At 39.0% G+C, this 17,828-nt stretch overlaps 1 protein-coding gene across 7 annotated transcripts in view; it reads right to left on the bottom strand.

Annotated features, from left to right (window-relative positions):
• ptpn21 (protein tyrosine phosphatase non-receptor type 21) overlaps positions 1-17,828 on the bottom strand; it is a 76,733-nt gene that overhangs the window by 41,290 nt on the left and 17,615 nt on the right. For 6 of the 7 annotated variants that reach the window (XM_023793862.2, XM_023793864.2, XM_023793861.2 and 3 more), the window contains exons 7-10: positions 17,394-17,481; positions 14,912-15,000; positions 11,890-11,977; positions 11,704-11,783 (exon numbers count right to left, since the gene is read on the bottom strand). In XM_023793862.2, the coding sequence (XP_023649630.2) occupies positions 11,704-11,783; positions 11,890-11,977; positions 14,912-15,000; positions 17,394-17,481 (345 nt within the window). The remainder of the gene's footprint in view (positions 1-11,703; positions 11,784-11,889; positions 11,978-14,911; positions 15,001-17,393; positions 17,482-17,828) is intronic. The other variant, XM_072698911.1, reaches the window with a different exon arrangement.

The following is a 17,828-nucleotide window of genomic DNA, read 5'->3' as shown; positions in this document are numbered from 1 at the left end:
TGCTAGTCTTATGCCTACCAATAATGAGACCTTTGAATCTTTCATTCCTATGAAACACTCAGAACTCTTGAGCTTAATTTCCTCCTGTAAATCCTCTACTAGCCTCGTAGACCCAATTCCTACAAAATTCTTCAAGGATATTGCACCGCAGATTAGCAATACCCTGTTAAATGTGTTAAACTCATCTCTTAAGCTTGGATATGTTCCAAAACCTTATAAAATGGCTGTTATTAGACCCGTCCTAAAGAAACCAAATCTTGAACCTAGTGTTTTAGGAAACTATAGACCTATCTCAAATCTTCCTTTCATTTCAAAGATCATGGAAAAGGTTGTAGTTCATCAGTTGTCCTCTTTCCTACAAAAAAATAATACAAATGAATTATATCAGTCTGGCTTTAGACCAAACCATAGCACAGAAACTGCTCTAGTCAAAGTAATGAATGATTTACTTGACGGCTTCTAACCGTGGCTGTATATCTCTGTTGGTATTACTAGATTTAACTACAGCATTCGATACTGTGGACCATAATATCCTCTTGGACCGGTTAGAAGCTCTAGTTGGCATTACGGGGACAGCACTCTCTTGGTTCCGCTCATATTTAACTGATCGCTATCAGTATGCCCATGTGAACATCAAATCATCCAAGGCCACCAAAGTCACATATGGTGTCCCACAGGGATCAGTACTGAGCCCACTACTGCAGAAAATATATATGCTCACAGCATATATAGCATGGATTTAGGAGAGGTAGATCCTGTTTAACAAATCTGTTGGAGTTTTTTGAGGAAGCTACTCAGGAAGTTGATGATAAGAAGGCCTATGATGTCATCTATTTAGATTTCCAAAAGGCTTTTGATGTTGTTCCCCACAAGAGGCTCTCACTTAAACTCAAAGCGACAGGTATTTTAGGAACTGTAGCGACTTGGATTGATAACTGGTTAACGGATAGGAAGCAGCGAGTAGTTATAAGAGGCTCGATGTCACAGTGGGCCTGCGTTCATAGTGGGGTACCGCAGGGTTCAATTTTAGGACCACTTTTGTTCCTAATTTACATAAATGATATAGACACCAATATATACAGTAAACTGGTGAAATTTGCAGATGACACCAAGGTGGGTGGTGTAGCAGATACTGAACTAGCGGCTCAGCAGCTACAGCGGGATCTTAATTTAATTAGTGACTGGGCTGACACCTGGCAGATGAAATTTAACATAGACAAATGTAAGGTACTCCATGTAGGGAGCAGAAATATAAAGTACAGGTATTTTATGGGACCTACTGAAATAAAGGTAGCTGATTATGAGAAAGACCTTGGTGTGTATGTTGATGCTTCCATGTCTCATTCTCGCCAGTGTGGGGAAGCAATAAAAAAGGCCAATAGGATGTTGGGGTACATCTCCAGGTGTGTGGAGTTTAAGTCAAGGGAGGTAATGCTAAGATTATACAATTCCTTGGTGAGACCTCACCTAGAATATTGTGTACAGGTTTGGTCACCATATCTTAAAAAGGACATAGCGGCCTTAGAAAAGGTGCAGCGTAGGGCCACAAGAATGATTCCTGGTCTTAGAGGAATGTCATACGAGGAAAGGTTATTTGAGCTAAATCTGTTCAGCCTCAAGCAAAGGAGACTGAGGGGGGACATGATCCAGGTCTATAAGATTCTAACAGGTTTGGATGCTGTTCAACCGAATAGTTACTTCAGCATTAGTTCAAATACAAGAACTCGTGGCCATAGGTGGAAATTAGCGGGAGAACATTTCAAACTGGATTTAAGGAAGCACTTCTTTACACAGCGTGTAGTCAGAGTATGGAATAGTCTTCCTGATAACGTAGTGCAAGCTGAATCCTTGGGTTCCTTTAAATCAGAGCTAGATAAGATTTTAACAACTCTGAGCTATTAGTTAAGTTCTCCCCAAGCGAGCTCGATGGGCCGAATGGCCTCCTCTCGTTTGTATAGTTCTTATGTTCTTATGTTCTTATGTACTGTTTACCCTATACATGCTACCTCTTGGTAACATTATTAGAAATCATGGTGTTGGGTTTCATAGTTATGCAGAACCCTGTTAACCCTGATGATACATCACTCCTATCTAGGTTAGAAGACTGTTTATTAGATATCCGGTGCTGGATGACAAAAAAAATCCTAATGTTAAACACAGAAAAAACAGAAGTTATATTGGTAATTGGTCCCAAGGCTGCAAGAAATAAGTTTCACCACCTCAGCATTAGTGGCCTTCCTACACAACCTAACACAGTGGTTAGAAATCTTGGTCTTCTAGTTGATTCAAATGTATGTTTTGATGCTCACATAAGAAGTATTACTAGAACTGCGTTTTATCATCTACAGAACGTAAGATGCTCTCACTTCGTGATGCAGAAAAATTAATACATGCCTTTGTAACTTCCAGACTGGACTACTGTAATGCCCTCCTTTCTGGTTGCCCGTCTCGATCCTTATATAAACTTCAGCTGGTACAGAATGCAGCAGGCAGAGTTCTCACAAACACAAAAAAATTTGATCACATAACACCGGTCTTATCCTCCCTTCATTGGTTACCAGTTAAGTCTCGGATTGACTATAAAATACTGCTGTTAACCTATAAAGCACTGAATGGCCTTGCACCAGAATACCTTAGTGACCTGCTGACCTCATACAACCCCCCACGCTTGCTTCGTTCTCAAGGCGCGGGATATCTGTTAGTACCTAGGGTAGAAAGAGCTACGGCAGGCTGCAGAGCTTTCTCCTATAGAGCTCCTCAGCTGTGGAATGGTCTTCCACCGGATGTGCGGATTTCAGGCTCACTCTCAATATTGAAGTCTAGACTAAAAACACACCTGTTTAGTTTAGCTTATAGGGACACTAGTTCTAGCTCTAGCTAACTCCTCATCTCCCAGTTAGACCTATAGTGTGAGGTGTAGAGCTGGGTGGGGATCGGTGCCATTGGCTTTGGATAAACTGAATTGACAGTGCTGTCACTTTAGTTTCACATCGCTTGTGGGATTGGAGTGCTGACATTTCAGGGACTCCCCATGCCTGCATTCCCACTTGCCTCTCCCTCCTACTTATGCTGCCATAGCCATACAGTATCTGCCAGGGTTTGCACATTGCACTCCAAATTGCACTCATCTAACTTGTAGCACTGCCTATAGTATCCCCTACTTTGACTAATTGCATATTTTATTTCCCCTACTCCTCCTGGGGGGTGCTGCCTGGAGACCTCAATCTATCAAGATGTCCAGCACACCCTGCAACATGTGACGTCGCCACTACCAATGACGTCCGTGTACTGTATCCAGCTTGCCGTTATCTTTTATGCATGACCATCTTCCATGTATGACCCGCTGCCTGCCTTCTGGTTGCCTGGCGATTGGAGGGAGCATTGGCACCGGCTGTCATCTCCCCCCTGCTCCCAGTTTGTGTTTCAAATTTTACTGTATTTGACTCTCCCTGCCGGCCCCTGGAGGATGGGCTCCCTGGGGTCGGCGGTCCCGCCGGCGGGATCTGACAGAAATTTCGCAAAACCGTTTAAATAACTCTGCGAGTTTTTGTCATATACACATTTTAAAAACTCTCAGAAACCTTGGACGGTCTACTTTTCAAATATATATAGGTAGAAACTAAATATATTTTTACAGCTTCGTGATACGAATAGAAAGAACAAGAGTGACTGACTTAAGCGTCTGCGTCTCGAAGCGGCTCTGATCACCCACCCACTTGCAAATCGCGCTATTCGCATGATAATAACATGATAATCCGACAGTTAGTATTGGGTGAAGAAATATGTGAATACGCCCATTGTGACCGAAATAAACAAGGGCACATGTCTGGGTAGTGTTTACACTGATCGGCTACAATATAGCACACGGATATGTCTCTGCCGCTGAAGCTTTGCGCCAGTGTTGCCACTTTCAGCAGCAAATCTCATACCTGTGTTCATGGCTCAGTGGGCTAAGCCTGTGTGCCTGCAATCACGTGGTCGCTGATTCAAACGCAGCGTATTTAGAACGTGAATAGCGATCTTCAGCTGAGAGCGGTCCTACACGCTCCCGATACAAGTAGAACAAAGAAAGGTGACACGATTTGCTTTTTTGCCTATTTAACCTAATTTTAAAAACTTTTATACTTCCGACAATGGAAGTTTTGAAAAGAAGAAAGATAATTAGATTTAGTCAGTGTTTTTTTTCATGATTCTACATAATGATTTCAGCGAGATTGAAATACACGAGAAAGATACGCGGTCGACGATGCCCTCGTCCCCAGAGCGTCAATAATAGTCACTGCACCATATTTATCGCTTTCCATATTTACACTCACCTAAAGGATTATTAGGAACACCATACTAATATGGTGTTTGACCCCCTTTCGCCTTCAGAACTGCCTTAATTCTACGTGGCCTTGATTCAACAAGGTGCTGAAAGCATTCTTTAGAAATGTTGGCCCATATTGATAGGATAGCATCTTGCAGTTGATGGAGATTTGTGGGATGCACATCCAGGGCACGAAGCTCCCGTTCCACCACATCCCGAAGATGCTCTATTGGGTTGAGATCTGATGACTGTTGGGGCCATTGTAGTACAGTGAACTCATTGTCATGTTCAAGAAACCAATTTGAAATGATTCGAGCTTTGTGACATGGTGCATTATCCTGCTGGAAGTAGCCATCAGAGGATGGACTTAACTGTATCACTATTTTTGTTGAATAGATTTTTGTACCTTAACTGGGTTCCGGAGGCAGCTTATAACTTTCGGGAAGCAGAGTTTGATCGGGAGATTATTCCATTACGCTGCATTATTGACGTCTGCAGTCAGGTGCTCTCATGTTCGCTCTGTTTACGTAGCTCTGTTAGCTCGGTAATTTAGACAATAGCTAGGCTGTTGACAGAGTAACGTTAACGTTTGGTTAAAAAGGTTAAAACAATGCTTGTGTAGTTGTGACGAATTGTATGCACTTGTAGGAGTTATATGGTACGTTTAAGTTACTCTGTCTTCTGCATATCCATAATTATTATAATAGATATAATTAAAGAATACTTACACTATAGCGTAAATTAGGAGTGCAACGCAAAAAAACTGGATTTTTACGCCTATTTTGAATTTTACTCGAATACGAATACAAATACAAATACTTTTCCCCCCTCAACAAATACAAATACAGATACAAATACCGGCTGCTTTGCACACCCCTACTGGATATCTATACTGATATGGACTGGGTAATGTGTTAGGAACGAAAGGATGCCACATCGTTTGATGGAAATGAAAATGATCAGCCTACAGAAGGCTCAATTCAAAGACGAAAGACAATCAAAGACGAAAATCAAAGTGAAAAAATTATACAGCAGCCCACTGCGCATAGTGACGTCGGAATGACATCTTTAATATGTCGTTTTTGGACGTCCAATTTTGGTCCACTGAAGGGGTTGTTTTGTAACGCCAGGCGACGTCTTTTTTTGACGTCTAATGAACGTCTAGTATTGACGGCCGTGGGACCTCCATGTATGGGCTATTTATAGTCCAAATGTGGTCGTTGTGGACGTCTTATAATACCAAAAGCAGACTAATTTTAGACATTGTGTATGTCGTGTCTCGACTAAATTCATATATAAATGAACAATTTCACCATGCTTTCAATGAAAACTTAAATTTAAATAATGTATTGCTGCGACGGGCAGATGGAGGTATCGCGAGCAGAGAAACACGAAGACTACTCTGCCGGGGAACATCCACTCAACAAATAATCCGTACAAGGATTACCTCAGGCACCCAAAAAGCACCAAACATAATTATATGTAAGAAACACAAAGTTGTCAGACAACGAACTGTAAGACGCATCCACGGTGGGACATTTATGTAAGCTAATTACACACGAGGATCAGACCGGGTACACACAAGACACATGTAAACACATGTGCAACAATAAGGAATTACCTATTAATTAACAATAACAGCAACAACACAACAATGGCTATTTACAACTGCACGCGGGGCATGCTGGGACATGAGCCCCGCCGGTGCTACAGTGTACACAACAGAACAGTACAGAGAAAAGTATCATGAAAAGTAAAAAACATAATTTAGCATTAACCTGGTTTACCAAGCTGGATGTTAATTTGTTCGACTGGGCATCAAGCTGCTGCCAGATTTTGAAATCCCGCGTTCTGCATGTGCACAAAAGTGTCCGCGAGGGACGTGGATAAAACTGTTACAGCTGCTCTGCACTACTCAGTTTTCACATGGTTTTCAGAACGAACATAAAAAACAATGCACGATATAATTTATTGTCATATCAGCGCAAATGCACATAAAATACGTACGCATTGGCATAATAAATCATGTTTGTTTCGAAATAATCATCTGTATTCACATTTATTATGTTGATAACAACAATGTTGATATTTGTAAATAAAACTATATTTCCTGCACCTGTCATAGTCGTCCAAATAACGTCAAAAAAATTACGTTCAAATGTTGAATGTCATATTGACGTGCAAGTTGGGTCATGGATGGACGTTCAAATTGTGGACCTAGTTTGGACGTTGTATAGATGTCCAGAATTGGTCATGGACTGACGGACCTAATATAGACATGATCTGCACGCCTATCCGACGTCCAATGTTTAGTGGGAGGCTAGTCCATTTTGCTGAAACTCAACTCAAAATGGTACTCAGTAGTCAGTCTGTCCCCCACGTGCTTGCATGCATGCCTGACAACGTCAGGGGATTTTAGGACCACTATTGTTCCTAATTTACATAAATGATATAGACACCAATATATACAGTAAACTGGTGAAATTTGCAGATGACACCAAGGTGGATGGTGTAGCAGATACTGAACTAGCGGCTCAGCAGCTACAGCGGGATCTTAATTTAATTAGTGACTGGGCTGACACCTGGCAGATGAAATTTAACATAGACAAATGTAAGGTACTCCATGTAGGGAGCAGAAATATAAAGTACAGGTATTTTATGGGACCTACTGAAATAAAGGTAGCTGATTATGAGAAAGACCGTGGTGTGTATGTTGATGCTTCCATGTCTCATTCTCGCCAGTGCGGGGAAGCAATAAAAAAGGCCAATAGGATGTTGGGGTATATCTCCAGGTGTGTGGAGTTTAAGTCAAGGGAGGTAATGCTAAGATTATACAATTCCTTGGTGAGACCTCACCTAGAATATTGTGTGCAGGTTTGGTCACCATATCTTAAAAAGGATATTGCGGCCTTAGAAAAGGTGCAGCGTAGGGCCACAAGAATGATTCCTGGTCTTAGAGGAATGTCATACGAGGAAAGGTTAGTTGAGCTAAATCTGTTCAGCCTCAAGCAAAGGAGACTGAGGGGGGACATGATCCAGGTCTATAAGATTCTAACAGGTTTGGATGCTGTTCAACCGAATAGTTACTTCAGCATTAGTTCAAATACAAGAACTCGTGGCCATAGGTGGAAATTAGCGGGAGAACATTTCAAACTGGATTTAAGGAAGCACTTCTTTACACAGTGTGTAGTCAGAGTATGGAATAGTCTTCCTGATAACGTAGTGCAAGCTGAATCCTTGGGTTCCTTTAAATCAGAGCTAGATAAGATTTTAACGACTCTGAGCTATTAGTTAAGTTCTCCCCAAGCGAGCTCGATGGGCCGAATGGCCTCCTCTTGTTTGTATAGTTCTTATGTTCTTAATCCGACTCCACTTATTTGCCAGCCACAGACTTGGTCAGACAATGCGTTTAATACTATTAAACTTAGCATTATTGAATACCATGTCGTTTTATAATTTATTTTTTAATATTTATTTATGTAATATGTATGAGTCAGAGAGAAAAAATAGGAAGCTGTAAATAAATAGCTAACATAAGCTGCGTGTGACTTTGCCAGTAGTAGGGGCGACATGTACAAGAAACACAACGGAATCTGCAACTGCACTAAACGCAGAAGAGATCCATGGCTCTGCCCACTGCCCTGCTCAAATTAACACATATTTGCACCCAAAAAAGAAAAACTGAAAGTCATTGCTCAACTTGAATCTATGACACTAAAACGTACAAATCAAACTAGAAATCTTGGTGTAGTTCTGAACTTGGACCTTAATTTCAACAGGCACATAAAGACAATTACAAAATCAGCCTACTGACGTCTCAAAAACATAGCAAGAATTAAAGGATTTCTGTCTAAAAAAATACAGAAAAAGCTTGTTCATGCATTTATTTTTAGCAGGCTAGACTATTGTAACTGTTCGCAGGTTTTGGCAAAAAATCAATCAGATAGTAAAATACAGTACAGCTCATCCAGAATTCTGCTGCCATAGTCCTCACTAACACCAAGAGAGTACAGCATATCACATCGGTCCTTAAGTCACTGCATTGGCTTCTTGTGCATCACAGGATTGAATTTAAAATATTATTACTTGTGTAGAAAACACTAACTTGACTCGGGCCAAAATACATTTCTGATTTACTTGACCCCTGTCAAGGAAGCATCAAGTTTTGATTGTGTGAACCTGTAAGGAAATGTGTTAGACCCCTGAGGTCATCTGGAAAAGGTTTACTCAGCGTTCACAGAATCAACACCAAGAAAAGTGAAGCAGTGTTCAGTTTCTATGCTCCCCGTCAGTGGAACAAACTTCTTGAAGACCTGAGGTTTGTTAAAATTGTCAATTAAATCAGGGATTAAAACATTACTGTTTGCTGCTGCTTCTCAATAAATTAAATCAGTTAAGTCATACAATACCACTACAATATAACTTCTTTTCAGTTAGCGGTTTATTTGCCTTTTAGGTTTAAAATTTTTTTTATTATTTATTTTTATTTTTTTATCTCTTAAATGTGATTTTAATGTCTTATTTAAATGTACTCTTCTGCCTTTGTAATGCACTTTGAATTTCCTTGAGTCTGAATTGTGCTATATAAATAAACATGCCTTGCCTTGCTGCACTGGTCGTTGTCATGATACATTGGCATGAAAAAGATATGTTACATTTATTTTATTTTTGGAGATCCAGTGTTTCACATGTGTTAAAGAAATGTCCCCTGATAATTATACATATCATAATATCACCATCATGATACAACTTCTCCCAGTGAGAGTCACAGTCTTCACCTTGTTTTGTGAGATCCCCAGAGAATTCCTGAGCCATTTAAGAGATGTAATCCCTTCAGCATGTCTGGAGACTGTCCTGGGGCTCTGTCCAGCGGGACATGCATAGAAAAGCTCCTAAGAACTACCTCAGCTGACTTCTCTTAATCCAAAGCTATATTATCAAAAAATGGCCAGGTATAACTAATGTTATTATTTTTGCTCAAAATTTTTTGGGATATTTTGTAATTTTTAAATATATAATTTCACATAATTTTCATCCATTTTCTATAGTAAAAATCAGGAAATTAAACTGCCGACCTTTTGGCCACAATCACTATCTTACAAGGTGATATGGATAATATACGTCTCTAAATATTTATCACTTACCCTGATGGGCTGATACTACCTTTCATGCACTAGCATTTAATTAAAATCATTTCATTTATTTTTCTTGGACCAACACGTTAGTTAACATCTGACCATGAGTCTATCCCAGGAAGCACAGAGACAGTAGGAAAGTAGGAAAACACCTTTGACATGCAAGGCATACACATACATGTATTATTGGTCATTTAAGAAGCCAAAGTGCCTAACTGCATGTCATTAGGCTGTTACTTGATTTCGACTAGTAACATGCCAGTGCTGATGCTGATAGGGAGCTAGTTCTAAGATGGTACTTAAGTGGCATGATCTGAGAACCAGTCTACATTTCCACTGGTTAAAAACAACATTTACAAAGCACACATAGAAGAATTTACATACCAGACACAACAATGGCCATGTAACATTTCTGAATTCATTAAGTAATGTTTTTTGTTGGAAAATGTTTAGCCTAATACTAACTTAAGCCCTGATTCTTAAGTTAACATTAGGTGAAACATTCTTTTATAGAAAACACTACCTAGCTACACTACAAAGCTTTACTAATTAATATTTATAAATAACTATTTGCTGAATTTTTGCTGTGTAGATTTTGAGGTTGCACAGAAGTTATGCTTCGGCAATGGTTTGGGGTTCTCTCTGAACCAGCCATTCATAGGACATAACAGTCCCTGGATTCAGTTGGACACTGTTCATTCAAAACTTCAGTTTCCCCCGAGTCATTTGACTACACATCACCATCTCAAACATATATTCAGGAGGGAAAGCACCAAGTTTTGACTGTGTGAACCTGTAAGGAAATGTGTTACAATCGCAATTTGAAGGTTTGTTACCAACAACAAACACAGAACAGTGAGGCATTTTTTCACTTTTTCCATCCCGCTCTGCTTTAAAGAGCTCTTTGTTTTAGTTAGTCTTTTTATAATTTGTTAATAATTTGCTCCATACTACTGTATGAATGTAGCCTACCTTCTCTAGCTCTACTTTAATTTCTGTTTTAGCAAACACTAAATCAAACAAAACATCAACTTCTGGAAATAACAAATGTGGCTCTGCTGAACTTTACAGCGCATTGTAACCCCGTCCCAAGTCAATGTTTAGGCCAGAACCAGTTTCTCAGGTACGGCACAAGGTAATTGGCAGTGGAAAAGCATGGAACCAGTTCCAAATTAGGCACTAGCTCGGCCATGACACCAACACCGCATTGGTGGAGAAGAGCTATGTGACAGAAAACCTGTAAAACACAGGGAGATTATATAAACTCACAAAGAGAAGGGACAGAATTCAAAGAACACACTCGAGAGCTGCCCCATTGATAACCCCTGAGCACCTGTGCAGCCCTATTATTCAACAAATGTAGAATAATTACATTTTATAATGAGTGTATTGTAATATATTCATTATATATTTTATCATTTTCATAAATTGTCTGCAGGAAAAATTACTTCAGAATGATTGATAAGCCTCAAAAATTAAAAATGGATCAATGAACGTTACATTTATATAGCGCTTTTCAACAAACCCAAAGCGCTTTACAGAACAATTGGGCAAGCACTTCAACCATCACCACTATGTAACACCCACCTGGATGTGACGGCAGCCATTCTGTGCCAGTATGCTCACCACACAATAGCTAAAGTGGTGAGGGGGCAGGACAGAACTCACCAGTTAGATATATTGGATGATTAGGAGACCAGATTTGAAAGGGCCACATTGTGCAATTTTAGCCAGGACATCAGGGTACCACACCTACTTTCAAAAGGTGCTCAGGGATCTTTTATGACCTCAGATAATCAGGACATTAGCTTTATGTCTCACCATCTGGCTTATTTGTGATGCCACTACAGCAGTGTCCCCATCACTGCAATGGGGAATTGGGATCCACACGGACCATAGGATGGGCTAACCTGTTGGCCACACCAGCACCTCTTTCAGCAGCAACCCAGCTTTCCTAGTTGGTCTACCATCCAAGTACTAGCCAGGCCCAAACCTGCTTAGCTTCAGATGGATTACCTAGTCAGAACTGCAGGTGGTATGGCTGAGTAATTTAAGTCAGATGTATATCAACTGTAGAATTTGGCTCTGGTTATTTTTTCAATAACTATGACTGTAAAAAAACATGGTAGATGCCTGTTAGAGAGATTATAATAAGAAGCAAAGACTTGTGCGAATAAGAGAGGCGAGAATGCAGAAAAAGTACAGCGGCCTAAAAGTAATAGCAGTGTGACAGGTTTATGCAGTGAAGAGGAAACTTACAGACAGCCTTCATTCATCTTATAAAACTTCTGTCGGCTAAGACACATTCGACAAACATATTTTGATGTTTCCATGTCTTCCTGTGAAACAGAAAAAAATGCAATCAATTAATTGTAGATTGAAAACTCTTGGTGCCAAATTTTTGTTTAAAAACAGTCACTCCCAATAAAAAGATCAGAAACTTACTGTCTGAAACTGAACCGTGTCCTCTTTGTTGACTAAGTCTAATGTAAAAAATGACTTATTGTGATTCATGCTGTTAATGTCATTCCACCTGTATCACCAAGTGAAACACAAAAAGCAATTTTAGATGTGTTTTCAAAAATGCATAAAACATAAATAAGTGTAATGCAAAATAAATCATCACATTGGGTCAAACCAAACATCATGTGGATATGCCATCTAAGATACAAATACAGTGATCCCCCGCCTATCACGGAAGTTACGTTCCAGACTCACCAGCAATAGGTGAAAATCCGTGATATAGAAAGACCATATAAATTAAATTTTTTTTTTATATAGTTTAAGCCTTAAAATACCCCTCCCACACATTTTAAACACATGTAAACTTATTAAAACACACTTTGTAAAGACATATGATATGTGCATGTCGGGCTAAGGATGTAACATAATAATAATAATAATAATAATAATATGTATATACAGTCAGGTCCATATATATTTGGACACCGACACAAGATTTACTATTTTACCTGTTTACTGAAATATATCCCAACTGAAGTTCGACAGGCGGATCAGTGTGGCGTCAGCAGTGATGCAGGCGCTGCATCGGTCTGTCATGGTGAAGAAAGAGCTGAGCCAAAAGGCAAAGCTCTCTATTTATCAGTCGATCTACGTTCCTACCCTCACCTATGGTCACGAGCCGAAAGAACGAGATCGCGAGTGCAAGCGGCCGAAATGAGCTTCCTCCGCAGGGTGGCTGGGCTCTCCCTTAGAGATAGGGTGAGTAGCTTGGTCATTCGGGAGGGTCTCAGAGTATAGCCGCTCCTCCTCCGCATTGAGAGGAGCCAGATGAGGTGGCTCGGGCATCTGATTAGGATGCCTCCTGGACGCCTCCCGGACGCCTCCCTAGTGAGGTGTTCCGGGCATGTCCCACTGGGAGGAGGCCCCAGGGAAGACCCAGGAGACACTGGAGGGACCTTGTCTCTCGGCTGGCCTGGGAACGCCTCGGGATTCCCCCAGAGGAGCTGGATGAATTGGCTTTGGGAGAGGGAAGTCTGGGTTTCCCTGCTGAGACTGCTGCCCCCGCGACCCGACCTCGGATTAAGCAGGAGATAATGGATGGATGGATGGATGGATGGAAGTTATACAATGGGCATGGACATAAAGTGGGGACTCGTAGATTTCATTTTAGGGTATCCACATTCAAATTGGATGAAGGGTTTAGGAGTTTCAGCTCGTTAACATGTGCCACCCTCTTTTTAAAGGGGCCAAAAGTAATTGGACAATTTACTTAAAAGCTATTTCATGGACAGGTGTGGGCAATTCCTTTGTTCTTTCATTATCAATTAAGCAGATAAAAGACCTGGAGTTGATTTGAGGTGTCTTGTTTGCATTTGGATGATTAAGGTGTGAACATACAATATGTGGTCAAAAGAACTCAGTATGCAGGTAAAACAGGCTGCGAAAACAGAAAAAACAATTTGAGAAATTGCGACAACATTGTGGCAAAATCCACAGTTTGGTACATCATGAGAAAGAAAGAAAGCATTGGTGAACTCCACAACGCAAAAAGGCCTGGACGTCTACGGACAACAACACTGGTGGATGATTGCAGAATCAATTCCATGATGAAGACGAAAACCCCTTCGTAACAGCCAACCGAGTGAACAACACTCTCCAGGAGGCAGGCGTATCAATATCCAAGTCTACCATAAAGAGAAGACTGCATGAAAGCAAATACAGAGGGTTCAGGCATAAGCCTTAAGAATAGAAAGGCTAGATTGGACTTCGCAAAAAAACATATAAAAAAAGTCAGCACAGTTCTGGAACAGCATTCTTTGGACAGATGAATCCAAGATCAACCTGTATCAGAATGATGGAGGGAAAAAGTATGGAGAAAGGCTGGAACAGCTTATGATACAAAGAACCCCTCATCATCTGTAAAACACAGTGGAGGCAGTGTGATGGCTTGGGCATGTGCGGCTGCCAGTGGCACTGGGTCTTTAGTGTTTCTTGATGATGTGTCACAGGATGGAAGCAGCTGAATGAATGCTGAGGTGTTCAGAGACATCATGTCTGCTCAAATCCAGCCAAATGCAGCCAAATCGATTGGGTGGTGTGTCATAATACAGATGGACAATGACCCAACACACACAGCAAAAGCAACCCAGGACATCATTAAAGCAAAGAAGTGGAATATTCTCGAATGGTCAAGTCAATCACCTGATCTCAACCCCATTGAGCATGCATTTCACTTGCTAAAGACTAAACTACAGACAGAAAGACCCTCAAACAAACAGCAACTGAAAGCTGCTACAGTAAAGGCCTGGCAGAACATTAAAAAGGAGGAAACCCAGCGTCTGGTCATGTCCATGAGTTCAACACTTCAGGCAGTCATTGCCTGCAAAGGGTTTTCAACTAACTATTAGAACTGAACATTTTATTTGCAGTTATATTAATTTGTCCAATTACTTATGAGCCCCAGAAAGGAGGGGATTGTGTAGAAAAATTACTTTAGTTCCCCACATTTTTATGCAATGTTTTTGGTCTATCCACTGAAAGCTGAAAGTCTGCACTTCAACTGCATCTGACTTGTTTCTTTTAAAATTTATTGTGGTAAAGTACAGAACTTAAAAATTGAAAAACTTTGTCTCTGTCCAAATATTTATGGTCCTGACTGTATATACACATCTCTATCTCTCTCTGTATACGTAATGGAATATGTAAAAATAAAAACATTTTAAGCTCAGTATGGGTTCACAAAAAGTTTGCTCACAACAATCGGACCACAAGCAAGGTACGCGATACTCAGAGAAAAATCTTGGGAAAAATCCATGATATAGCGGGGGTGTGATGGCTGAACCGCGATATCACAGGGGATAACTGTACTGAAATATATTATATTAATATATATAAATATATTTTATATATTTGTAATATAAAAAACTAAATTCCTTTTTTGTTACATTTTAGTGAATATAGTATGTCATATTTTACTTTAGCTGTCCATCCCTTCTGTCCTTACCGGAATATAACAGGCTGTCTGCTATGTTTATATTTGATGACGATTCCATCCAAACATGTCCCAATGAGTATATCTGTTCCCTGGCTGTCCTGTGTTAATGGAAAATAATGAAGAAAAAAGAAGTCATGTAAGATTACATGCTCAAGTGCTAACTACTTTATCTTGGTGTGTACATGGAGTCTTTATTTTACATTATTTATAGTGTCTGTTTGCCCTTTCTTTAGCATTGAAACTTTTTGTGCTATATTTTGAAGATCTGGTAATCTTCAAAGTAATGGGATGCAATACAAAGTAACGGCAGGAGTAAACTAATAATATACACTTGTAAAAGCCAAATGGGAAATATTAAACATACAACTAATTTTTCATCATTTAAAATCTGCAATGCAATGCCATTTTAAAAAAAGATGGACTCCCACAATATTGTGAGTTAGCCAATGATAACTATAAAGCTACGTGCCCTTGAGTCTGTAGGAGTAGCCAGCCTATCCTTGTCATCATTTTGACTTAAATTACTCGGATTAATTTACTTTGCAAGATTCCTGTATCTCAAGGTAATTTCCACTCAATTAAATAAAAGTAAATTCATAGTATAATAGACACGTTTTATTAGATTAACCTCCTGAGACCCTACCCATTCATTTATGTCCATTGTAGTGGACATTTTGTTTTTGCATATATCTTTTCACTGATGTAAGGAAACTTATTTATTCCTGTTGTACACTAAAGAGGACATGCTGTGAAATTAAAAATAAAAATAAATTTGAAAAAAGATGTCTTATTTCCTCCAAAGACATAGAAAAACACAATTAACCTAAAACTGAAGGACACTTTTTTCCTTGGGTCTCAGGAGGTTAATGTACTGTATATTCTGATAGCGATATGTTTTATTGATTATAACCATGTACCAGGGTTTCAGAGGTATATCGCTTTCACGGTATACCATGAAATGAAAACATGATTATCAACCCAAATGCAAAAAAATGCAACCAAACGGAGAATCTCACCTGCTTGAGCATATCTCCTAATTGGCTGCCTGTCAGACTCAGCAATTCGCGCTGTCATGCCAAATCTCTCCCACAGTGTCACTACCCAATCCATACCACCTGCCTGATTTGTACTTTGCATGTCTGCATTTTCGAGTATGAGTGCACTGCATTGCATTTTCTGGTACTGCCCAATTCATCCTGCCATTTTATGGTAAACCATATTGTCTACAGTAACAGCAAACTACACCGATTGCTTTATGGTTTGGCAAGTAGTGGTATTAATGATTCTGCTGATTGAAAAAAAAATCTGTTTCCTTTGCTTCTCATTTTAAGTGTTCACTCTTTGTTTGATTTCAGGACTCACTATGGTAGTCTATTTAGTTATGCAGTTTTTGGATCAACACTTTGTACTTACAGGAACTGAAGTTTGACTTATTTTGCATTTGTTGCAGCCATATTTATATCACTTCAAATCAATAAAATCAGAAAAAATAGTTTCAGCAAGCATTTGCATCAATAAAATATGATTACGTATGTTTTTTAAAAGGAGTGTTTTTACTATTATAAAAATGATTCACATTTAGCTTGATAGTATAAGAGTCATGTTTTATTAGATTATTAATGCTTTATGGATTATAACCATATATTTACAGTAGCTTAATGAAAATTGTTTCATTGACATATTTTATCAGATTAATAATGTATATTTAGCTCGATGGTTTTGTTATTATAAAGAGATTAATTTTTTAAGATCCTGCTCTTTTACTCTTTATCATTTCTTTTGTTCAAATGGGAGATGTACAGTTTTCTTTATATTTTTATTTATTATACTTTTTACACATGCTTCCATTTTAAAAATTGTTTCAAGTTTCAGCAATTATAAAGTTTTTGTTCAACCAAAAACAGTCCTTCTGTTTTCATCATTATAATGGTAATTTCAACTGATAATAATGATTGTAATACACTGTTGCAACCCTAATTGTTTCAGTGACATGTTTTATTAGATTAATAATACATATTTAGCTAGATAGTGGCATGTTCAACTGATTATATCCGCATATATAGCTCCACAATGGCATGTTTTATTTATTATTACCATAATAGCTTGGTATCAACATGTTTGCTTTCCTGGCATAATTTTACCATGACAAATCGATAACTGAGATTTTGTTCTACCAATATGCATTTAATTGCAAAACTAAGTAATCCAACCTTTCAGGCACAGACAATTATATATACAGCACTTGTGGAAACGTAAACTTACATGCCAATTTGCGATGTTTCACCACCAGTTAAGTGGTTAACTGTATTTCTTTTTGTGTGTCTTAATGTGCATGTCTTAAAATGTCATTTATAGTTTTCGTATTCGGTGATGTTTTACATTAACTGTACCTTCACAATGCATTCATACAACAATCAGTCATAGCAAGGCACATACACATATACATACATAATATATTACACATACATATATAATATATATAATGTATTACCTTGGCATGATAACTCTCATAGCCATAACCTTCCATTTTCTCCACTTCTTGCATGTACAGCATTTCAGCTTCTGGAGCCAACAGTCCTCTGACAAAGAATGTTCAGAATTAAACACTGCATTACTTATAACTTTTTTTTGCATCAAAAGGTAGAAAGACTATTAACATTTTGAACATAATATGGACAACCCCACCCATAACTATTGGGACCAATACCTCAAAATGATTTTCAGTTCGGAAAAAGCACAGAGAATTAAAGACTGCCGGGAAAAAAACATATTTTAGATTAGATACTCTGTCCAGCATATCTGGATATCTTTCAGTTTTTCTGGTAGCAATAGACCTTTAAATAACCTTTCAGGTCAATGCTTAAACAAATTTTACCAAACAGTGCAACGTTTGAACCATGCAGTAAAATTGCTATTTCTTCTGTAA

This window comes from Paramormyrops kingsleyae, chromosome 14 (genome assembly GCF_048594095.1).
Source record: "Paramormyrops kingsleyae isolate MSU_618 chromosome 14, PKINGS_0.4, whole genome shotgun sequence".
Taxonomy (NCBI): domain Eukaryota; kingdom Metazoa; phylum Chordata; class Actinopteri; order Osteoglossiformes; family Mormyridae; genus Paramormyrops; species Paramormyrops kingsleyae.
This window is presented reverse-complemented; position numbering and strand designations above follow the sequence as displayed.